The 24,930-nt window shown below is 43.4% G+C and overlaps 1 protein-coding gene across 2 annotated transcripts in view; it reads right to left on the bottom strand.

Moving 5' to 3' along the window:
• SLCO2B1 (solute carrier organic anion transporter family member 2B1) overlaps window positions 1–24,930 on the bottom strand; it is a 100,038-nt gene that overhangs the window by 6,834 nt on the left and 68,274 nt on the right. For both annotated transcript variants that reach the window (XM_043996406.1, XM_043996407.1), the window contains 4 exons: window positions 19,247–19,601; window positions 12,834–12,999; window positions 4,317–4,489; window positions 1,973–2,037 (listed from right to left, as the gene is read on the bottom strand). In XM_043996406.1, coding sequence (XP_043852341.1) covers window positions 1,973–2,037; window positions 4,317–4,489; window positions 12,834–12,999; window positions 19,247–19,601 — 759 coding nt within the window. The remainder of the gene's footprint in view (window positions 1–1,972; window positions 2,038–4,316; window positions 4,490–12,833; window positions 13,000–19,246; window positions 19,602–24,930) is intronic.

Below are 24,930 nucleotides of genomic sequence, written 5' to 3'. Positions count from 1 at the left end.
TCTTAAGGGGGGATAGGGAGGGAGGAAGAGAATTTGAAACACAAAGTTTTAAAAGTTGATGTTATAATTTGTTTTTACATGTAAGGTGGGGAAAATTCTAGATAGATAGATAGACAGATAAACAAATAAGTAAGTAAATAAATAAATAGATAAACAAATAAACAAACAAATGCACAAATGAATGAATAAATAAATAAATGGATAAATAAATAAGAAAGAAAGAATTTAAATTAGATATTATTCCAATAAGGATTAGGAGGCATTGGAAATTTTACCAAGAGGCATAGTATAGACTCCTTCCCTGGGATATATTAAGAAAAACATCTTTGTAGAAGAGATGCCACCTTGTCTGAGGTGGAGGGGTATTTAATAACCAGAGCTACCCACTTCTACCCCTGTGCATGATCACAGGTATCCAAAATACCTAGAATATATACTGGAGGCCTATCCTGCCCAGTTCTTTATGCATCAGGCCTAGCAAGGAGCAAATTCTCAATGCTGCCCTTCCCTTGTCCCTGCTGGAACCTGATCCTTATTTGGTGAGCCCAGGGTGAAGCAGGCCCTGGGGGCTGTCCTCCCACCCAGACTTGCTACCAATTCAGGGTCTTTGGGTTACCTTTCATGGAAAAGATTGGGGGGGGCACATCAGCATCCAGCCAAGAGGGCAAAAAGTCCGGACCATCTGGCCACTGTGCTCTGCACAGCCACCTCCATATGACCTACCAATACACTCTATGCACCCCTGGGCCCTTCCATCTGCCTTGCAGCTGTTTCCCCCACTTAGAACTCATTGAGACCAAGGACTGCCTTGTTTTTCTTTTTGTCTCCCCAGCATTCAGCACAGAGCCTGACACATTGTAAGCAGTTAGTACTCCCCCACCCCATCTCCACTCATTTTTATCGAAGCTCAGGGCTGGAAGGGATCTTAGAGACCATCTTACCTAACCCCTTCATTTATAGATGACCAAACGGTCAGAGAAGCAGCATGGATTCAGTGTTGGAATCTCTGAGGTCATAGAGTCCAACCCCCTCATTTTACAGATGAGAAACCAAACCCCTGAGAAGTGAAGTGATTAGCTAAAGGCGATTTTACCCAGGTGGTAAATAGTAGAGCTAGGATTTGAACCCGGGTCCTTTGACTTTAAATTCAGTTTGTTTTCCATTGTCCCACACTGCTTGTGATTTGCCCAGGGTCACACAGCAAGCAAATAGCAAAACAGAGATCTGTATCCAGGCTAACTCCAAATCCAAGCTTCTTTCCATGATACCAGACTTCCTTCCTTCTTTTCCTTCACGTTTCAGCTTAGTTGCCATTTCCCCCATGGAGCCTTCCATGATCTCCCCTTCCCCAGCCCCATCGCTGTGATATCTTCCTCCTCTAATTTTGCCTAGAGCACTTTGGATCATTTCTGTCCCCTCATCACATTGCACTGTATGTCCTACATAGTTGTGCCCATGTTGTATTCCCCCAAGTAGAATATAAGCTCTTTGAAGGCAGAGTTTGCATTGTTTTTTCTGGTTTGCAGCCTCACTGTCATAGGTAGGTGCTTAATAAAGGTTTGTTGAATTGGGTTTGCTCTTATTTCTAAGGTATCTATCTCACTGTGAGGCAGCTAGAGCAAGTAATAACTAAACTTATTCTATCAATGGGAAAACTGAGGCCCAGAGGAGAGAAAGAAGATACTTGGGGGTCTCGTAAAGAGTGAGTGTTGGGGCCAGAACAGGGATAGGGGTCTCTTGACTCCCTAGTTATTGTTATATATTGCTACCTTTTTAGAACAGATGAGCACTTGGGGTTCTGAGAAGTCTAGGAATCCAGGACACCCTGGACCCTTCAAATACTGATTAGAATACTCTACATATGTCTCCCCTCTACATTGTCCCCTCCTTCCCTTTATTTTCCCACTTCTCCACTCCCCTCCAACTCCATAACTCACCCCCCAGCCCCCCCCCCCCAGGTTTTATTTTTTACCTAAAACTCTCAGCAACATGAACTGGATTCCAACAGCCAAAGACTTATCTTCATTCTTCACCCCTCTGAGAACCAAAGACATCAGAAGAGTCAAAAGGACTGGAAAGAGAAAACTTAGGGGAAGCATGACAACCCCCCCCTTTTTTGTTTAGTGAGGCAATTGGGGTTAAGTGACTTGCCCAGGGTCACACAGCTAGTAAGTGTTAACTGTCTGAGGCCAGTTTTGAATCTAGCTACTCCTGACTCCAGGTCCGGTGCTCTTTCCACCTAGCTGCCTCATGACAACCCCTTTTAAGTTTTTGAAGGGTTGTCACAAGGAGAGATGAAACTTATTCTGTCTGATCTCAGTGAGGGAAGGGGAAGAGTAATTAGTGGAAGTTGTAGAGAGGCAGTTTTTAGCTTCATGTGTGAAAACAACTTCATCACAATTTGGGCCATCCCGAAGTGGAATGGCGACCAGTTGAAGGTTCCTCCTCACCAAAGCACTTCATGAACAAAAGTTGGGTGATTGCTAGCATGGGTTAGTTTAAAGGAGACATTTGTTTCAGGATGGGCTTGGACTAGATGTTCTCTCATTCTGAGATTCTATGCAAGGCTCTGACCCTCTTATTTTGTCCTGATCATTGGCTCCCTACCCACAGATGTGAGTAACTTAGAAACTAAGGAACCTGGGGCCATAAGATCATAGATCTAGAGCTGGAAGGGATGCCAGAAAACATCTAGCTCAACCCTCTCATTTTATAAATGAGGAAAATGAGTCCTCCAGTGGAGGTGAAATGACTTGGCCAAGGTTATGTAGGAAAGTGTTCTAGGCAAGATTTGAACTCAGGTCCCTGACTTCAAGCCAGTTCTTTCCACTGTGGTATGAGGATTTAATCAAGATCTCCCTGTTTCCCTTCCCACTCTTCCTAGGGCATGGTATCTTTTCTCTAGGTCAGGAGTCAAGTCCTTTGGGGCTAGGGTATCTGTTATACTCTCTTTCCTATCAGAAAAAGATCCACAGGGCAATGCTCCTTCCTGGCACATGTTCAGCTGTCCTCAGGCAGTTGTGGAGAAAGGGAAATGTGTGTCCTATGTAGCTTATCCTCCCCCATGCCTCTCCCCCTGAACTACCTTTCTCATACAAATCCTCCCCTCATTTCTTCACAGTTCCAGGTCTATAAAAGGGGAGGCAGCACCATCTACCCCTGCTCTCCATTCTAACTTGCTATCAAGTCCCCCATTCTTCCTAATAAGTTTCTTCTAAGGGCCATATGACTTTGGAAGAGAATACAAGCTTGGGGGTTCAGAGCAAGATGGAACTCTACAGAAAAAAATCCAGAAAGAATTCTGGGGAATTTAATTTGTTCATCAGTTCATTTGTTAATTCATTTGTCAATTTGTTCACTTAGAGATTCACTCATTGATTCTTCAATTCATCCATCTGACTAAATCATTCATTCATCAATGACTTCATAGATTGATTCATGTGATTTGTTATCTGAGTACTTACTGTGGGTCTTCCATTGCTGAGTGGTAATCAGGAAAGAAATGATGTGCCCCTTAGCTGATAGCCCATTTCCTTATCTAATATAACAATGAGTTTCCATTTCTATAAAGCTTTAGGGTTTATAAAATACTTTCTTCAGAGCAAGAGGGAGGTAGCAAATGCAAGGATCATTATCCTCATGTTACAGACAAGTAAACTGAGACTTTGAGAAGTTAAGTGACTTATCCAAGTTCAAATGGCTAGAAAGTATCAAAATTAGGACTGAACTCAGATCTTCTACCTCCAGATTCAGACCTTTCCCCACTATACTTTGTGGCCCTTCTCTCTTCCAATAGACATTTCTGTTAGTCAACTTACTTACCTTATGATCTCAAAATAAGGGGTTGCCTCCACTCAGTAGGTTAGATATTATCCCTTGCATTCAATGTTGCCCTTGCTGTAATGGGTGTAATTGTTCCATCATGCAGTGTCATGTCATCCTAGGGGCAGATGGGTGGAACTGTGGATGGAGCACTGGCCCTGGATTCAGGATGGCCTGAGTTTAAATCCAGCCTCAGACATTTGACATTTACTAGTTGAGTGACCCTGGACAAGTCACCTAACCCTGATTGCTTCAAGCATCTGGGGCCATCTCCAGCCATCCTGATGTATATCTTGCCACTGGACCCAGATAGCTCTGGAGGAGAATGAGGCTTAAGTGAGGCCTCACTTAAATCCAATTTACTGTAAGTCATGACATCACCTTCTGATGTCATGGTCTTCTTCAAGAATGGAGGACAAACAACAACTTAGATTCTAGTCATGTTCTCCCAACCTGAGGGATGTCGCAATCTAACCAGGTACGCGTGCCATTACCTCAGGATGAGCATGAAGGAGGGTGTGTGAGTGACACTGGCCACAGCTCCTCCAAGACTGATGAGGAGGATGAAGGGAAGTACTAAGTGACTGCAGGATGATTCACAGGACCCAGAGGTGACTGAACTATCCTTAATTCCCGAAAGGAGGCAGCTGCAGTTGGTGTAGATTACCTAGAGAAGAAAAGGAGAATCCTGGGGGTGTGAGAGAGAAAGGTATTGGGGGCCCTTGGTTCACCTGGGTGAAGGATTCTGTATTGGGCCATACTCTTTCCTGTACTGCATCAGCTTCGTAGGGGACCAGGTCTTCCTTGGAGTTGATCCATTGAATCTTTTTTTTTTTTTTTTTTTTTTTTTTTTTTTTTTTTTTTAGTGAGGCAATTGGGGTTAAGTGACTTGCCCAGGGTCACACAGCTAGTAAGTGTTAAGTGTCTGAGGCCGGATTTGAACTCAGGTCCTCCTGAATCCAGGGCCAGTGCTTTATCCACTGCGCCACCTAGCTGCCCCTGATCCATTGAATCTTTTCCTTGGTCCCTTGTGCTTCTTATTAAATATCCCCAGTCTATGAATCCTACCCAACCATAACTCCCAGGACACCCTGGTCATTTTTTTGGTCCCTGATCCTTCTGGACTTAGAGATATGCTTCTCTCCATCCCTCCCACCCCCACCCCATTACCTTGCTCCTTCCCTTGTCACTACTATCATAATTGGATGATGGGTTCCATTTCTTTCTTTCCCATCTCCTCACTGTCTCTACATGTGTTGTCTCAAAAGTGGATTTTTTAGGGTTCATTCACAAGGGACAAAGGAATATTCAATTCAGAAATACCACACCAACGGGAGGGCATAAAGCAGATGGCAATAAAAGGAAGCTATCGACTTTCAGACCAAATGGTCCTTATATTTTCTAGCCTAATCCTTGACTTGTTCTCCTGATCTTTTCCAGGCTAGGAGGTCACAGAATCACTGAATAACCAAGGGATTTCAGAGGGCATTGACTCCAACCTAAACAAGAATGCTCTACAACATCCCTGACAAATAGTCATCTGCTTGGAGACTTCCAGTGATGGGGAGCCCACTTCTGAGGCAGCTCATTCTACTTTTGCACAGCTCGAATTGCTATAAAGTTTCCCCTTCATCATCTGGAGTCACATAGAACAAGTCTAAACAATCCCTTTTCACGTGATAGCCCTTTGGATACATGTTCATCTCCCTCTCTGCGGCCCAAGGCAAGAATAGTATCTTCCTTCCAAGACATGCCCAAATGCAAATTGAATTCACCTACTTAGATTCTGTAGACTTAACTCATTGGTTTAATCTAAAATCCTAGTTCAACAAATGAACTCAGTGGTATGTTCTACCATCCCAGACCACATATTTTCTACATCAGGACAACTACAAGTCGACCTGATCGCAAAGCAGGTTTGTGCCCCCCATTTAAATTGTTACATAAGCACATAAATAAATGAGCTATCTCCTCCTCCAACCAAAGTCAGGGAGAGACAGGAAGAACCATTTTATAAATATTTTCATGTCTCTCAAAATTCAGATTAATTTGATAGCACAAAGCCTCAAGACAAACACTTCATTTGTTTTGCTCATCACACCATCCAAAGCCCTCTGGTATCTTCTCTGTCTCTCTGCCTGTCTCTGTCTTTGTCTTTGTTTCTCTGTCTGTCTCTGTCTCTTTCTTCCCCTTCAGAATCTCAGGGATTAAAGGAAGTACAGAGAACATCCAGTCAAAAATGTACCCAAGCAATAATCTTACTAAAACATCCATGGCAAGTGGTCACTGAGCCTCTTCTTGAATGCTTCCAGGGAGAGAGAGCTCATTACCTTCTAAGGCAGCTCATTCTTTTGAATGTTTGGTAAAGCAGGTATTTTTTTCTTCCATTGAGCCTAAATCTGCCTCTCTAACATTTTCAGTTCCTTTGGGCTTGGGAAGAACAAAGCTAATCACTTCTGTACATGCCAGCTCTTCAGATACTTGAAGACAGTATTTTCCCTCAAATTCAAGGATCTGAAGAGACTCACCCTGTCATGGTCCCTCTTTGCTACTCAGTATGCATCTTCTGTACAAGGTAGGCCAATTTCCTTCCTTACCATCTTCTCTCCTTTTCTACAATCTTACCTATTCCACAAAATCTAGCTTAAGCTCCTGCTTCTCCTGGAAGCCTTTACTGACTTTTTTTTTTTTTGCAGGGCAGTGAGGGTTAAGTGACTTGCCCAGGGTCACACAGCTAGTATTTACTGACAACTCTTACCTGCACTGGTTTCTTTCTCCTCCAAACTTCTATTAGTCTAAACTCACACTTTGAGAATCAGATGCTAGGACTACACATGCCCCTGGGTTAATAAAGGATGGAACACTAGAATATGAGCCCAGGCAGGTTCCACTGTGCTCGAAAAGTTTTGAGAAGTGTAGTTGTGCCAATAGATTATCTACTTTCTGATAGTGTCATAGGATCATAGATTTAGAGCAGGAAGGGATTGCAGAGGCCCGCAACTCCAACCTCCTTATTTTATAGATGACAAAACTGTGGTATAGAAGTTAAGTAGCTTGCCCAAGTTCACATAACTAGTAAGTGTCTGAGCTGGGATTTGAACCTAGGACTTCCTGAGTCCAAGTCTGCCTGCTGTTACATTTTGCCCCTACAGCATATACAGAGAGGTTCATCACTAGAAGCCTGGCTCACTTGTCTGTGAATTCCGTGTCCATGGAAATTCATGAAACAAAGAAAATACAAAATGGTCCACAGTCCTTTGTAGCTTCCTTCCTTCTGCAGTGGCAGTGGCAAAACAGAAAAAGATTAATAGATAGCATTGAAACTAAAATACTTTTATGAAAAAAAAATAGATGGCATTAAAGAGAAAGGGCTGGGCTTGAAATCAGGGAGACCTATGTCCAAATCCTACTTCAGACACCTGCTAGCTGTGTGACCCTCATCAAGTCATTCATCCTTTTTCAGCCTCAGTTTCCACATCTGTAAAATGGGGATAATAGCACCTATATCCCAGGGTTGTTGTAAGAAGTTCAGAATTATACTTCCTGAAACCTTTCAAACATGGTAGAACTTGTCTGGGCTTATACTCCAGTGGCACAGCTTTTGATAACATAGGTAGGATGCTTTATAAATCTTAAAGTATGTAATATCACCATATGAAAGGGGCTAAAATTCAAGACTGTCTAAAAACCTAATGAGTGGTTGCCATAAATTAGAAGCTTTAGCAAGAGTTTAGACTTTTAAGCATTTATTTTTTTAATTTTTTTTTAGGCAATTGGGGTTAAGTGACTTGCCCAGGGTCACACAGCTAGTAAGTGTTAAGTGTCTGAGGTTGGATCTGAACTCAGGTCCTCCTGAATCCAAGGCCAGTGCTTTATCCACTGCGCCACCTAGCTGCCCCCTTTTAAGCATTTATTAAGGTGCATTAGGATCTAGTGATCAGAAAGAAAGTGGCTAAGATTTCTTCATCTATCTATCTCTGCTCCAGCCAAGCTGAGGTCCCAGGAGAAAGAGAGCTCTCCTCCCAGGCTTCTCGCCAAAAACTCCTGGGAAACCAGAAACAGGGTTGTCCACACACACAGCCCCAAGCTAATTGGCTGGCAACTTTGATCAACAGAACCCATGAGCAAGCATCACTTCCTGACACTGAAGCCACCTGGTCTACCCTCAGACCAGAGCTCACAATGCTCCTTCCAACAGGGGGCATCATTCCAACTATCACAAGTACTTTACAAATTCTAGTTATTGCTATTAATTATTATTATTATAAAAGGGGGAATAGTGTGCTAAGAAGAAAAATGTTTCCAAGGACACCTTATCATATTGTATTTCAGTGGCCTTGTTAAACGTTTGTAAAAATGCCATGATGGAGATAATGGCAGCTTCTGGGCCAGTGTCTATTGTAGGGCATGATGGAAATAGAGAAGTTCTAAGAAGAATTCAATAAGGTCCTCCTAATTAAATCCATTTCTATTTTAATATGCTTGGTATCTTCAGTGCAAAGGCAGACATAGGGGAGAAAGGCAAAAAAAAATGTTGGAAAGCATGATCTCAATAAAAGGAGAAGTAAGAGCTTCTAAAGAATGATCAGAATTCCCTTTCTACCATATACACATATAATATATATACATATTATGTATGTAGTATTTGTATATATATATATATACATATCTACATATAATACATACACAAACATGTGTGTATATCAAATGAATACTTTCTTTAAGAAGAGGATTTTGACATATGGAGAAACTGAAACCCAGAGTGGGTAACTCCCTGAAAAAAGCTAAGTATCCACAACACACACACACACACACACACACAGAAAGAGAAAGAGAGAGAGAGAGAGAGAGAGAGAGAGAGAGAGAGAGAGAGAGAGAGAGAGAGAGAGTTCAGAATGTTAGAACTGGAAAGTACCTTATAATGTAACATGTCTGAGTTAGATGGAACCTAGAATATTAGTGCGAGAAGAGACCTTATAAATAATTTAGTGCAACCCTTTCATTTTATAGGCCTATTTAACATTACAACAGGTATTGCAACACAGCAGTAATAACCTATATTCCTGGGCTGGGAGTTAAAAGACCCATGTTTTTGCCTTGGCTTTGCAACTTAATTTCTGTGTGGCTTTAAATAAGTCTGTAAGGCGGCAGCTAGGTGGTACAGTGGATAAAGCACCAGCCCTGGATTCAGGAGGACCTGAATTCAAATCCGGCCTCAGACATTTGACACTTACTAGCTGTGTGACCCTGGGCAAGTCACTTAACCCTCATTGTTCTGCCCCACAAAAATTCTTATAAAAATTAAAAAAATTTTTTTTAAATAAATAAGTCTGTAAAATGAAAAACTGGACTAGATCAAGGGTTCTTAACTTGGGTCCTGTGAGTTTGTTTTTTTTAAATACTTTGATAACTGCATTTCAACATAATTGGTTTCCTCTGTAATCTTATATATTTTATTTATGCATTAGAAAAGATTCTGAGAAGGAAACCCTAGGTTCCACCAGACTAGCCAAGGGGTTCTCACACACACACACACACACACACACACACACACACACACACACACACACACACGCACGAGCACACACACACATGAACACACACTCAAACAATGTGTTTGTGCACACACAAAAGAACAATCACTGAAATAATGTCTCCAGGCTCTCCCAGCTCTAAGTCCCATGATTCTTGTATCTTCTCTTAGAGACAAACTAGGAACGACTTCCCTCCTGGATTGAGCAGAAAGGCCAATTCTTGACCATTCTGAAACATACCCTCAGAAAACTCTGACTCTCTGTAAACACAGAAACATTTTATCATTTTCCTGAGACATTTCATTCCTACATTGCTTAGATACAATGTAATTACCACAACACTAAGGGATTCTAGACTCTAAAGTCAGAGGGCCCCAGCTAGTCTAATCTAGTCCCCCAGTCTTTTTTTTTTTTTAATTTTTTGCAGGGCAATGGGGGTTAAGTGACTTGCCTAGGGTCACACAGCTAGTACGTGTCCAGTGTCTGAGACTGAATTTGAACTCAGGTCCTCCTGAATCCAGGGCCGGTGCTTTATCAACTGCGCCACCTAGCTGTCCCTCAAGTATATGATTTTTTTGTTTGTTTTTGGTTTTTAGGTAATTGGGGTTAAATGACTTGCCCAGGGTCACACAGCTAGTAAGTGTTAAGTGTCTGAGGCTGGATTTGAACTCAGGTCCTCCTGAATCCAGGGCCAGTGCTCTATCCACTGCACCACCTAGCTGCCTCTCTAGTCCCCCAGTCTTGACCATATCTAGTCCAATGTCCCTCATTTAACAGTTGAGGAAGCTGAGGTCAGAGAAATTACATGACTTAATGCCAAGTTATACAAGCAATAAATGGCAGAGGCCGGATTTGGACCAGCCTCTTGAAATTAAGAATATAGTTTTTCAATTGTAATATGTTGCCTTAAGATTCAGATATAATGTAGATAAAAACCACCAGGCAGTGCTCTCCCCTGGGGGTTCCTGACATTTAGGCTTAGACATTTTAAAAAATATTCAAATAGCTATGGTAGAATTCGAAGATTCTTACACTTGGGTGATGGAGATCTGGGTTGGAATTCTGTTCCCAGAATTCGCTGTGTCATTCTGGACAAATACTTAGCCATTAGATTGTAAGCTCCTCAAGGGCAAGGACTATTTTTTCCTTTCTTTGTATCCCCAGGACTACTTAGCACAGTGCTAGGCACAGTAATGTTTATTGACTTAACGTCTTAACTGCATTAACTTTTTTTTTTTGTGGGGCAATGAGGGTTAAGTGACTTGCCCAGGGTCACACAGCTAGTGTCAAGTGTCTGAGGCCTCATTTGAACTTAGGACCTCCTGAATCCAGGGTCAGTGCTTTTTCCTGTGACAATTGGAGTGAAGCCACCTGCTGGAGAGTTACTGTAGGAAAGCTCCACCATGAGGAGAAGATATCTGAGGGCAAGTCATGTGGCTTGGGGAGATCAGTTCCTTGGTGTCAGGAAGTTATGTTTGTTTGTGGGTACTGTCTATCAAAGCTACCAGCCAATTAGCTTGGAGTTGTGTGTGGGTGTGGATGGGATGTTCTGAGTTTCACAGGAGGCTTGTGGGACAAAGAAGGGGCAAGGCTTGCTTTCTCACTCTCTTTTGTGAGAATCTCAGGGCGGAGCAGAGCAGGAGATGCTGACTCCCTTTGATAGATAGTTGAAACTAGGCCTCTTTCTCTCTTCACCAAATTTTTATTTTCCTTAATAAATGCTTAAAAGTCTAAACTCTTGCTAAAGCTTATAATTTATTGGCGACCACTCATTAGATAATTGTAGACAGTATAGCTAGATAGCAACATTACAATCTACTGAACCATCTAGCTGCCCCCTGCATTAACTTCTTGGACAGTTATGTCACACTGTGGATCCAAGCCGCATTTGTGGTCAACAAATGACAGGGCTGAAAAAGGACAAATTCTGTGACCAGAGAAGGAAAAAAAAAATGTTACCAATTAAAAAAAAAGTGAGGGGGTGGGTAGGGAGTGAATGGAGTCTGTAAGCTCTAGGCCAGTCAATTTGACTTTAAATTATGGCAGAATTCTAGAATGTATTATATTAAAGGGATGTTTAGTAAATCTCTAGATCACAAAGAATCAGCATGGCTTCATTCATAAAAGATCACGCTACATTTCCTATTTTTTTTTTCTTCTTTTGGCTGAGTTCTCAGGGGAATGCCATGGTATACCTAAACTTTCTTATGACATTGGACAAAGCCTCTTAAGTTAGCCCTGTGGAGAAAATGGAGAGACTTTGGCTGCAAGATAACACAATTAGGAGGATTTAAAGTGAGTTCAATGACTATATTCAAAGAGTAGTCACTGATAGTTCTATGTCAACCTGAAAACAGGTCTCCAGTGGAGTGCCTCAGGGATCAGTGGTTGCCCCTAGGCTGTTTAACATTTTTACCTATGGCTTGGATGCAGGCTTAGACAGTATACCTATTAAACTTCCAGATGACACAATCAGTTCTGGGGAGGAGTGCGTAACACTTGATGACACACACTCAGGATCCTGAGAGTTCTCAAAGGGCCAGAAAATTGGGTCATAAGTAATAAGATGAAATGTAGAGTCATACACTTGGGTTCAGAAAGCCAACTCGATAAATACAAGATGGGGGCGGCCTAGCTAGCATTAATCAAAAAAAACATCTGAGAGGTTTTAATGGATGACAAGCTTGATGAGGATCAGAAGTTATATGGAAGCCACACAAGCAGAGGAGGGCTTGGTTTGCTCTAAGGGGCACAGTGGGCAGTTCCAGGGAGGGCATGACCCTGCTGTCCTCTGCCCTGGCCAGACTAAGACCTGCAGTGCCATGTTCAGTTCCGGGGGCCACATTTTAGGAGGGACACTGATAAACTGGAGATAAGCATACAAAGAGAGGCAACTAGGATAGCAAAGGGCTCTCTGATTAGATGTTAGCAAGGCCGGGCCACCCTCTGCTTGTCCCAGCTCTGATTATTTTATATAGCTCAGCTGAAGGAATTAAAGACAGTTAATCTGCAGAAGAGATGATTTGGGGGACATGATAGCTGTCTTCGGGTATTTCAAGATGTCAAATAATTAGGTTTGCTCTGTCTTGCTCTAGAAAGCAGATCTAGAAAGCAAATCTGGGTGCTATAGTTGGTGGAAATAGCAGAAGTAGGATGAGCCTTAATGTTAGGAAAATAAGAGCTGCCCCAAAGTGAAACAGGCTACCTTGGGTGGTAGCAGCCCCCCAGAATTGGAGGTCTTCAAGAAGAGTTTGGCTGAGCACTTGTCATTCTGTGGAAAGGAGTCTTGTTCAGCTGTATGGTAGACTAGGTGAACACTCAGGTCTCTTCCAACTCTAAGATTCTATGAATGAACCCTCCTCCTTCCCCTCCTCCATCCCACCCTCACCAGAAGGCCTCTTCCCCTCCCCCCCCTGCCCTTAGTTGTTACAATTACAGAAGGAGAGGAAGAAGGAGAGATCATTAAAGGGGACTCACTGAGTCTTGACTGGGGCCTGGACTATCCTGCAGTCCCGTGCAGCCAGCCTGACAGGGGGTGACATACTCAGTGTGGCTCCTGGTGTCACATACAGGGTTGAAGTTACTCTTGGAGCAGGAACACAGCTGGGTACAGTTTAGGAACTTCCCATTTTCAGGGAGAGTGCTGGGAAGAAAGCAATGTCACATAATCAACTTTTCCCTCGTATGATAACTGCTCTCCCCTCCGCCCTAACTTCTTTCTATCTTTCCCACACCAATCGTGATGTTTCCCAAAGAGCAATGACCTCAAGAATTCAGATCCCTTTTCCAAAGTTGTTTTCCAAACTCAACTGTAAAAATGGGGATTTAATATCCAATTAAGATTGAGAATGATATTGGTAATGGCGTTGTATTTTCTCAAGTTACTAATAGGTAGAGTCCTATGCTTAAAATTGAGGGAGATGCTCGAGGTAGGGGGTTAGATGTGTTCCTAAGGTGCCTTTCAACTCTGAGACTCCCAGAAATTCTGAGGAAGTTGAAGAGTTTGGGCTGAGGGTAAGGTGGAGGGCGGGTTGGAAAACCCAAATTCTCCAATATGGCCAGTGATCTGTGGAATAATAGAGGGAGGGGGCCAAGCATCCAGTCCAGGAAGCTGAGATGATGACGAGAGTGATGATGGATATATGGGCAATGACCAATGATGATTTTGATGATGACGACAACTGGTTTGTAGGAATTCTGGCATCTGCAGCAAATTCAGTTGAGCCAAATTGGGAGGCTGAGGCTAAAGATGCCATTCCTATGTTGAGGTGGAATACAGACAGAGGGTATGGGACTTGAGAAGGTTGAAGAACTGGGAGGCCAGTGCATCTGAAAAAGGTAGAGACTAGAGTGGAAAAACCCATGGGCCGGGTGATGAACTTGTTGGGGAAGAAGTAAATGGGTGACCTGAAAGTTTATAGGTTATGGCCACATGGTCCCAGACATGAAAGAGAGAGCTTTAAAGGAGGAATGATTTTTTTAGGGGGATTGTTGGCTGTTGATGGCAGTGGGCCACTCTGAAGTGGCAAGCAAGGCTTATGGCCAACTCCTCCTCCTGACCCGGTATGGAGCAGCTAGTTTTGGAGAGGGTGCCAAGAGTGCGGGGGCTTTGGAGGAAGGTTTCAGTGAGCATGAGAAGATAGAAGGGCTATGAGATGAAGGGATGTTGGATGAAATGGAAGTTGTTAACAATAGATGATAGCTCCAGAAGGCATGGGGGAAAAGAGAAGATGAGGAAGAGAAAGACTGAGGAAGACCACTGTTGAGGGCTGCCTTTAATACTGTCCTCTCCTCCTCCTGCTTCAGTTCCAGGCTGATGGAGGCTATTGGTCCCCAGACCAGACAGGGAAGTGGAGAAGCACAATGGCCTTGGGATCTTAGGATGGGGGTAGCCCAGGGGTTGGGTGAGGGAGCAGGCCAGTGGCCCTAACCACCCAGAGCAAGCCCTGGCCACCCTCTGTTGGTCCCATTCTGATCGTCCCTCTGATCCCTATAGAACCACAGAGCTTACAAAATACAGTAACTCTTTGAAGAATGTCATATAAATCTTAGTATGTGTGCTCCCTTTTCCAGAGAAAAAAATGGAGATTGAGAGAGGTTTGTCCAAAGGCACCCAGATAAGAAGCAGGAAATCCAAAGTTTAAACCCTGATCCTGGTCTCCAAATTCAGTGCCTTTTGGCTTCCCCAAGTGACAGATCTCCTGGGAGGGCAGATGGGGGACAAGCCAGGTGCTGAGGTCAAAGGGGAGGTGAACTGCTGCAGTCCTGTTGATATGACTCTCTTATAAGGGAGGGAGTAGGAAAGGTAGAAACAAAAAATCCCAGCACAGAACCTGCTTTCTCTTGAGAAAACAAAACAAAACAAAAAAACTGTTGATGTGTCTAAAACTGTCTTGGCATGTCTGACACAAGGGGTGGGGGGCAGAGGCTAGAAAAACTTGGCTGCCACTTTCTATGTGGTGGGACCAGAGCCAGGTGGCACTGGACCAGGGGATGCTGCCCAGGGAAGGGGAGTTTTCCAGAACAACCTTTGCCAGGACTTCCAAAAGCAGGGCCAGGGACCTGAGAATCTGGCTTCTGATGAGAGAGGCAGTGCAATGAAATGAGGGAAAAACTGACTTTGGGGCTGGAGGAATGAGGCCTTTATCTTGGCAATGTCCCCTGTGAGCTTAAGCAAGTAAATCACATCTCTTCTTTGGGCCTCAGCTTAATTAATTAATTAATTAATTAGTCTCTAAAGAATTTTTAAGTTCTAAATTCTCTGATCCCTGATCATACACATCATCCTTAGGGATTGTGATAGTCCCTCGTGATGTGTAGAGTCCAGCACATCCCCAAGGCACACCCGTAGAGAAGTCTGGGATCAACACACATAGATGAATTGATGTGCCCAGCTTTTGAACCAAAGGATACAGGAAGGAAGCCTCATGAACAATATCTTTACCTGCATTACCTGCAATATCTTTACCTGCATTTTCTGTGAAAGAGAGGCAAGGGGAACCTCAGCATTGGCCAACAGAGGGAGAAGAGCTTCTTGGGGGGCTCCAGAAAGGGAGAAGCTGAACAAATGTGAAGGCTAAAACTTATACAAAATAAGGGAAGACAAAGGCTCTTAAAGTCATTTTATGCCCCGTGTCCTCCCTGGGTCTGGGGGAAAGGGTATGGAAGAGTCAGTCCTTGAGTTCAGGGACCACATTTCTCAGCTAAGACTAGAGAATCCTGGAGGACAAGGGCCATATCTACTTCCCTTCCCTCAGACACGGGCACCTCCCACTGTATCCAGGACTAGAGCATTGGGCTGAACACACAGTAGATCCACAATTAGTCCAAATACTTTACTGGTCAGGGTAGAAGGAGAAAGCAGCCAAATGAGCATCTTAAGGGGAAGGAGTCAGGACAGGATTTCCTTTAGGATGGGATAAATTTCTGTGTCCAGTACTTTGGGCAGCTAGGTGGTGTAGTGGATAGAATGCTGGGCCTGGAGTCAGGAAGACCTGAATTCAAATTTGTCTTCAGACACTTCCTAGCTGTGTGACCCTGGCCAAGTCACTTAACCCTCTTTGCCTCAGTTTCCTAATCTGTAAAATGAGCTGGAGAAGGAAATGGCAAACCACTCTTTGTCAAGAAAACTCCAGAGGTGGTCCCAAATTGGACACGATTAAAACTGAAGAGCAACAGTACTTCTGTTTTTATGAGGGTTCCAAATTCTTGGTCAGGGTCACAATAAAGGGAGGAAAGATGGGGATGGGTGGGGACAGAGACTGAAAAGCAGTCTAAGAATTGTAAAGACCAAAAGAAGACCATTTAGGTGATTCACTTGCCCTCCTTTCTGTAAAATGAAGCAATTGTATGAGATAATCCCTGAGGTTCTTGTGAGTTCTAACAGCCTGCTTAATATGTTCTAACATTACAAGTTCTTCTATAACTCTTAGCTCTGATATTCCATGTTCTAAGGCTTTTTATTGCTCTTATGTTCTATGTTCCAAGTATTGGTTGGTGTTTTTTTTTTAAGTTTTGGCCTTTCTTGATTCTAGGGTCAAGGTCAGGGAATGTTTGGGAAATTCTGTTCTGCTATCAGAGCCAAATCTGAGCCAAAGAAGGGGGCCCCCAAGGGATACAGAATCTTTCTGGAGAAGACAGAAATCCTAACTTCACCAGCTGTCTCAACAATTTTCAAGTGCCCAAAGGACAGACTGGAGACAGAGGAATGGGAGGGGGAAGGGAAGAAGGCTGAGAGAGACTAAGTTGACTGGAAATGGTGAGAGAGAAGGGAAAACTTGGGCCTCTATGGTTAATCAGGGAGGGGGCTGAAGTCTGGCTGCTGTCCCAGGAACAAGAGCCCTTCAGCATGATCAGGCCCATGACCTGATGTGATCAGAGGGGAGGGTTGAAGCGTAGGGGCCTGACCGGATGACAAAATCCAGAATGCGGGGCCCTACACCCTGTTCTGCCACATAAAAGCTTTTCTCCTTCCCTAATTGGGGAGTTTCAGTGGAGATCTGACAGCCCCAAGTTGAGCTGAAGCTGGGGACGTCTCCAAACTCCCATTTACTGGGAGTTTCCTCACTAACAGTTGGTCATCAAGCATTTAAGAGCCTACTATGTTCTAGGCACTGTGCTAAGTTCTGGGGATAAAAAAAATGCCCAAAACAGTTCCTGCTCTCAAGAGGGCTCAGTCTAATGAGGGGGGCGGGGAGGGGAATACCACGTGCAAACAGGTATGTACAACCAATATAGATTCAGGACAAAATGGAAATAATCTCAGAAGGAAGGGGCTAGAGTTAAGGGGGATCAGGAAAGACTTCTTGCAGAAGATGGGAGTTTAGCTGGGATCTGAAGGAAGCCAGGAGGCCCCTTCTACCTACCACACATCCCATGTTCTCATAGTCCATCTTCTTTCTTTAATTTCTGCCTATGGCATCACCATTTATGGATGCCTCATATATGAAATCTTGGGGTTTTTTGGCTTCTAACCCCTCTCAGTTATCAAGTCCCATTAATTCTACTCTAGCAATTACTTTTGCATTTGTCTTCTTCTCTTTATTTCCACTGCTCTGCCCCCATTTTCATTCTAGACCCTTATCACCATGCAATAACCTCTAAGCTCCTCTTTGAACTCTCCTTCTTCCCCTTTCATGTTATACATACAATCACACTAATCTTTATGCAGAGATCTGATTACAGTCACTCCTCTGCTCTAAGCCCTTAAGTGACTCCCTGTTATGTACTTATAAGATCAAACTTATGATAGGATAATAAATTTGGAGCTGAAAGGAACCCCAAAGGGTATTTAATTCAGTCCCCTCATTTTATGGATGAGGAAACTGAGGTACAAAGAAGTTAAATGACTTGCTTAAATAGGTGGTAGGGAGGGAATTCAAACCCAGTTCTAGTGATGAAATCTAGTATTCATTCAAATACCTATGGATAGAGACTTGGGATTCAAGGTCTCCACACTTTAGCCACCTTTTCACCCTCACTTCTATGTGCTCTGTGCTGTCAACTGGATGACTTTTTTTTCCCAGTCTTTCCTCGCCCCCTTCCCTGCCTGGGACCCTCATCACCTTCTGGTATCTCCAGCCTCCATACCTTTGCCTTCACCCATACTGTTTTAGAACACCTCTATGCACCAGCCATTTCTTTTGTGTGTGTGTGTGTGGGGGGGGTAATGGGGGTTAAGTGACTTGCCCAGGGTCACACAGCTAGTAAGTGTCAAGTGTCTGAGGCTGGATTTGAACTCAGGTACTCCTGAATCCAGGGCCAGTGCTTTATCCACTGCGCCACCTAGCCACCCCCCAGCCATTTCTTAAAAATGGAATTCAAATGTCGCCTCCTCCGGGAGACTTCCCCTGATGGCTGTGGTCAGTAATAGACTAAATTTTGTATCTCCTTAATACCCAGCACAGGGCTCTGCACACAGTAGGCACTTAACAAATAGTAGCTGAACATCATGGTTCCTTCTACCCCTAATATTCTCTAAGTATTGTTTCTTGTCCTTTCAGGGAAGATTCTCTGGGTTTTACAAAGTAATCATTCAGTGATATGAATGCCAGTCATCCTTGTTAGTGTTTGAATGAGAGAAGGATAGAGGAGATGCCACCACCATTATCACCAAGGCTCTCCTTCCTTTCTCAGGTAAGGAACCCTCATACACCCTTCCAACCCCACTCCCTCAAAGCTCCCAGTCTAGCAAGAGTCTGACATTAAGGGAATAGTATTTGCCTATCTGGTTGTAGCTAATTTCAACTTGTCTCTACCATAATGTCATAATGTCAATACCATAGAGGTATTGACAACCATTCACTGTCCGTTGGATACACTTTCATGGGTGCCTTCTGGAGACAATGTTCCTTCTTTTATGGTATAAACCAAGGCTTCTTCAACTTTTTCTGTTCGTGACCCCTTTTCATCCAAAAAATTTTACATGACTGGGTATATAGGTATATAAAATAGGTATACAAATCAAACATTTACTGCCAAATTCTTCATGACCCCCACATCAGTTTTGCAACCCCATATGGGGTTGTGACTCACAGTTTAAGAAACTTTGATATAAACTAGGGATTCTCTCAGAGAAGGAAATGGCAAACAACTCCAGTATCTTTGCCAAGAAAACCCCAAAATGGGGTGACAAAGAGTTGGACATGACTGAAGTGACTGAGCGACAAGATGGATTCTCTAATTGGAGAAATTTGAGATCTATTAGAAGGCTAGGATTGGTGGGGAGATTTGGGGGACAGGTAGCCTCTTGTGGGGCCACTCACTTCCTAATTCATGGATAACAATGTATAATTTAAATTTCTAAATATAGGTTCTAATCTGCCTATCACATTCCATTATCTTGACAACAATCACCTTGGCTTATGCCAATGGTCTCTTCTTTTACTTACCTGGGACCATAGACATTGGCGATAGGGTGGGTGGGGCAGCCCATGAAGAAGAGCGGCAGGCCAAACAGCAGACAGGTAAGGGCCCCTACCATCCCAACAATGGCACAGCGTGAGGGGCCCAAGTGGAGACGCTGAACCAGGACCCCCCCAGCCACAATGCCCACTATGGCTGCAGGGATGGTGACACTGCCAATGAGCAGATTGGCGAAGGAGGCGGTGACAGAGAACTGGCGCTCCAGGAATTTAGGCAGAAAGGTGGCCATCCCAGCCACCATGGAGGACATGCTGACCTGGGCCAGGACCACCAGGAGGAAGATGGGGTGGCGTAGATTCCGTAACAGCACTTGGGGGAAGACTGTCAGGGAGAGAAGGGAGAGAAGGTCAGAGCAGAGGCCTTCCTACATGAACAGAGCCCAGGGCTGAGAAGGAGCTTAGCAAGCACCTCTGTCTCCCTTCTAACTGTCCCAAGGTTCTCTGATAGTCTCCCAAAAGGGAGAGTGCTGGGACCCTTGGGAGTGGTGCTGGGAATCTCACTATCCAGGGTAGGTTAGTGGGACCACTTCGCACTTGCTAAGAGATTATGGGAACCAAAGTAAAAACAAATGTCCAGAGGCAGCCCATTTCATTGTTAGGCACCTCTAATGGGTCATTTTTCCTTAAGTGGAACCATATTTCTTCCTTTCTAGCAAGTTCTCAAGGACCTCAAGTTCTTCCTTATATCAAGCCCAGTCACTCAAAGAATCCTAGAATCTAAGAGCTGAAAAGGTATCTAGTTTAGAAGGTATCTAGTTTAGCCTCTCCCACGTCAGAAAGCCCCTCTATCTGTTCTTTGAGCTAAGTAGGATAGATGTTGATAGCACCAAGTCTTAGGGTTTTTTCCCCTTTTTCTTTACATAGGGTCATAGATATAGCACTGGAAGAGACATCAGAACCTATCTAGTCCAATCCCTTCATTTTATAGATGGAGAGTCTCAGGCTAAAGGAGGCTAAAGTGACTTGTTCAGGTCATACAAGTGGTAAGCATTTGGTATGAAACTTGAATCCAAGTCCTCTTCTGTCAAAGTCAGTTGTTTTTCTACTGTACCATGATGCTTCCCATCCCCTACTCTCCCCTCCCATCCCTTCCTATTTCTTCCCCTTCCCTTCTCTTCCCCTTCTCTCCCTTCTCATCCTATCCTTTCTCTTTCCCTCCTTTACCCTCATATTTTTTCTCTCTTCTCTCCCCTTCTATCTTCTTCCCTCTCTTCTCCTCCCCTCTAATTTCCTTCCTTCTCTATCTTTCCTCTCTTCTATTTCGTTATTGTTCCATTCCACTTTATTATATCCTATTCTTTTATCCCAACCTTCACCCTCTGCTCCAGCAGGGCTTGTCCATTACCATCCTTCATCCTCTCCTCCCCCCACCCCTCACCTCATGCCAGCATCATTTTCCTTTGCTGATGTTGTTCCCTCTGAGTTTTACATTAAATTAATTTCAATAAATATTTATTGAACCCCTTCTAAGTGTAAGACAATGTGCTGAGCATGGGGAGTCCAAAGACAAGATGCAAGAAGATTCTGACTCTCATGGAGCTTATATTCAGGGGTGGGGGTGGGGGAGAGAAATGAAGCACATATAGATAAACAAAGCTAAACTGAGAAGGGAGGGGAGGTGATAAAACAAAACTGGAGAGAGAGGAATCAGGAAAGTCTCCTCATAGGAGATGGTACCTGAGGTGAGCCTTGGAAGAAGCCAACACTTCTAGGTGGAAGAGGTGAGAAGTTTGTGCAGGAAGTAGAACACCAAGTGCAAAGAACAACAGCTCATCAGCTAGTTTGGCTGGAATGTCAGGAGCATGAAGGGAAATAGTGTGAAATGTTTGGAAGGGGCATATGATAAAATAATGGAATTTGGTAGATGCCCAGGGGCTCTACCTGATTGATTTAGTATTGTTTAAATTGGGCGATAATGAGAAACTGACTAAGTACCTACTTGGGGATGATTAGATATAGGCCACACCTGGCCTTCCCTGAGTGATGTGTTACTCTACTACTGATGTCACTAGGGGGACCACTATCAACAAAGCAACTTGAAGGACCTCCCTTTTGGGGGAGGGAGAGAAAAAGTAGAAAAAGGGAACACTCACTCAGAGAAGCTCTTTCCTTTTGGTGAGCTTAAAGAATGTACCAGAGAGGGACTGCACAGCTGACTCCCATTGAAACTATGGACCCCAGGTGGTGAGTTATTAAAAACAAGGCCAGATCTTTGAGCTATCTGAACTGGAATCAAGTTTGGGGTTTGAGTCAGTCTTTGCTAGAGCCAGGGATCTTATGTTTTTCTCTTCCCCTATTTCCTTGTCCCTGGCTTTATTAACTTCATCTTTGTTGTAAATTTTATTCCCATTAGTAAAACCTGTTTTGTTTGTGGAAAAGAGGCTGTTAATCTCCTTTCTTATTAGCCTGGGAGAAATAACTAAAAAAGGCAGCATGGAAGGGAGGAAACTTTGGACCTAGAGGCCCCTCATTATTTTCTGAACCCCAATATTATGGTGAGCCACTCAATTAGCTCTCCCCATAATAAATTTGGCCCCTACAGGTGGCTCAAACCAAATGCTCTCTCCCTTTCCTCTGATTTGCCTCCTCTAATTCTATTCATCCTTCAAGGCCTAGCCCAAGCCTCCTCTCTGCTAAGATGCCTTCACTGACTCTAGCCTGCCTCCATTTCCTTTTGTGTGTGTGTGTGTGTGGGGGGGCAATGAGGGTTAAGTGACTTTGCCTTTGCCCAGGGTCACACAGCTAGGATGTGGCAAGTGTCTGAGGCCAGATTTGAATTCAGGTCCTCCTGAATTCAGGGTTGGTGCTTTATCCACTGAGCCACCTAGCTGCCCCCTCCTGCCTTCATTCCTACCTCCTCTAGCCCTTACTGCTTAGGCTTATCATTTGGTATCTACCATGAACTATTTCCTAGTCCCTACAAGGACACTTTCAAGGTCCCTCTGAAGAACTCTGCAATCAATTGTGAAACCTGGGAGACACTGACCCCGGACTGCCAAGCGTGGCATGCACATATCAAAGAAGGCGCTGTGATCAATGAGCAAAGCAGAATTGCAGTAACTCAAAAGAAATATGAGATCTGCACATCTAGAGACACCTCCACTCCAAATGTTCATGTGAACTCTTTGTGCCTGACCTGTGGTAAAGCATTCTGAAATTGCACTGGTCTAATTAGCCACAGTTGGACACACTGGACCTGGACCCTGACATAGTGATTTTGTTTTGGTCCTCTTTAAGAACAAAGGACAACAACTATTCCCTAGTGTTATTTAGAAAATAGAACATTGATTGTAAGAGCTTGAAGGGGTCTCAGAAAATAGATTGGCAGTGTTAGAAGGAACCTAAGAACAAATAATCTAATGGCCCAGAAAGAACCTAGGAATACAGAAGAGAAGGTGTCACCACTAGAAGAAAAATACAGAACATTCAATCTAAAAGGGCCTTTAGAATACGGTTTCATCCATTCCTTTGACAAACATCGTTAAGTATTTAAGGACCATACAGGCACACTTGAAGAGATACAAAGTCTTTATCATCTAGTAGGAGGATAAGGAAAACCAAATAGGTGTCAGAACTGGAAGGTTCTTAGAAAATGCCATAGAATGGTGGTGGTGGGGGGGGACCTTAGAACATTCATTCGCTAAGCAAATCTATATTAAGTACCTTTTATAACAGACACTGGAATGCACAAATTACATAGAATTCTGGGTTCTAAGGCCTCTTCCAACTCTCAGTCAGGCAACAAACATTAATTGAGTACCTATTGCCACCAAAAAAAATAAATAAATAAAATATAGGGGCAGCTAGGTGGCACAGTGGATAAAGCACTTGCCCCGGATTCAGCAGGACCTGAGTTCAAACCCGGTCTCAGACACTTTACACTTACTAGCTGTGTGACCCTGGGCAAGTCGCTTAACCCTCATTGTCCCACCAAAATAAACAAATAAAATATTGAGTACCTACTGTGTACCAGGTACTGTGCTAAGCACTAAGGATACAAAGAAAGGCAAAAGGCAATCCCTACTCCCAAGAAGTTCACGGTCTAACAAGGGAGACAATATACGCATATTCTTTGTTCATTTGTGCCTTTGAGAGCTGATATTTTATGTTCTATAGTTCAGAATAACGGGATCTCAGAGGTGCATGGGACCTCAGAGGTTATCTAGTCCAACCTGCACCTGTACACAAACCCTCTCAACAACATGCCCAGTGAGTGACCGTCCAATCACTATTTGATTTTTTTTTTTTTTGCGGGGCAATGAGGGTTAAGTGACTTGCCCAGGGTCACACAGCTAGTAAATGTCAAGTGTCTGAGGCCAGATTTGAACTCAGGTCCTCCTGAATCCAGGGCTGGTGCTTTATCCACTGCACCACTTAACTGCCCCCCAACCACTATTTGAAGACCCAGAGTGAAGAGGGATGTCTAACTCCCAAAGTGGCTCATTTCACTGTTAGGCAGCTCTAATCATTGGAGTTTTCCCTTAGGCAGAGCCTTATTTCTCCTAATTCTCCCCTCTTGAGTCAAGCAGTACAACTTTAATCCTTTTAAAATCTGGGCCACAATTCTAGCCTATCTCTTCTGATGCTGACTTTTTTTGTCCTAAATTATCCCTCAAAGCTTTGTGTCATCTGCAAATCATATAAGTTTATTAGCTATGTCTCTATCCAAGAACTTGGTCAAAATGTTGAACATCCAGGGCCAAGGGTTTGAGACAGAACAGAGAATTTAAATCTTTCCCCCATTTATTTAGAATTTTATTTTTCCCTAAATTACATGTAAAAAATTTTAGCATCGATCCTTAAAACTCTGTGTTCCAAATTCTCTTCCTCCCTCCATCCCCACCCCACTTAAGAACTCAAGCAATTCCATATAAGTTATACATATGTAGTCATGCAAAACATTTCCACATTAGTCAGGTTGTAAAAGAAAACAGAAAAAAAAACTTTAGAAAAAGGAACTAAAAAAAAATTATGCTTCAATCTGGATTTAGATACCACCAGTTCTTTCTCTGGAGATGGATTGAATTTTTTAAAAGTCCTTCAGAGTTGTCTTGGATCATTGCATTGCTGAAAATAACTAAATCACAGCAGATCATCTTACAGTATTGCTGTTATTTTGTATACAGTACATTTCACTTTGCATCAGCTCATGTATGTCTTTCCAGGTTTTTCTGATAGCATCCTGCTCATCATCTCTTAGCACAATGGTGTTCCATGATAATCTCATCCCACAATTTGAGAATCTAAATCTCATTCCCCCCTCTCTCTTTTCCTCCTTTTTCCTCTTTCCTCTTTCCCTTTTCCTCCTTTTATCCCTTCCCCTCCCCTCTTTTGTCCTTTCTCACCTCTCTTTTTCTCTCACTCTCTCTCTCTCTCTGTTTCTTTCTCTCATTCTCTATCTCTGTTGCTCTCTTTTGTTATCTCCACTCCAACTTATTAGAAACTAGAAAGAACACTGTATTTGGAGTCAGGGCACCTAGTCACTTCCTACCTGTGTGACCTCAGGCAAATCCTTTAACCTCTCCTGACCTTAGGAACCTCATCTGTAAGATGAGTGGGAGGATGGACTAAAAAAATTCTGAGATTCCTTCTGGCTCTAAAGATAGGGTCCTCTGCCAGTGTTTAGGGTCTGGTTATTCAACCAGTTATGA

Source organism: Dromiciops gliroides, chromosome 3 (assembly GCF_019393635.1).
Source record: "Dromiciops gliroides isolate mDroGli1 chromosome 3, mDroGli1.pri, whole genome shotgun sequence".
In the NCBI taxonomy this organism is placed as follows: Eukaryota; Metazoa; Chordata; class Mammalia; order Microbiotheria; family Microbiotheriidae; genus Dromiciops; species Dromiciops gliroides.
Note: the sequence above shows the minus strand (reverse complement) of the source record. Positions and strands in the feature narration are given on the sequence as shown.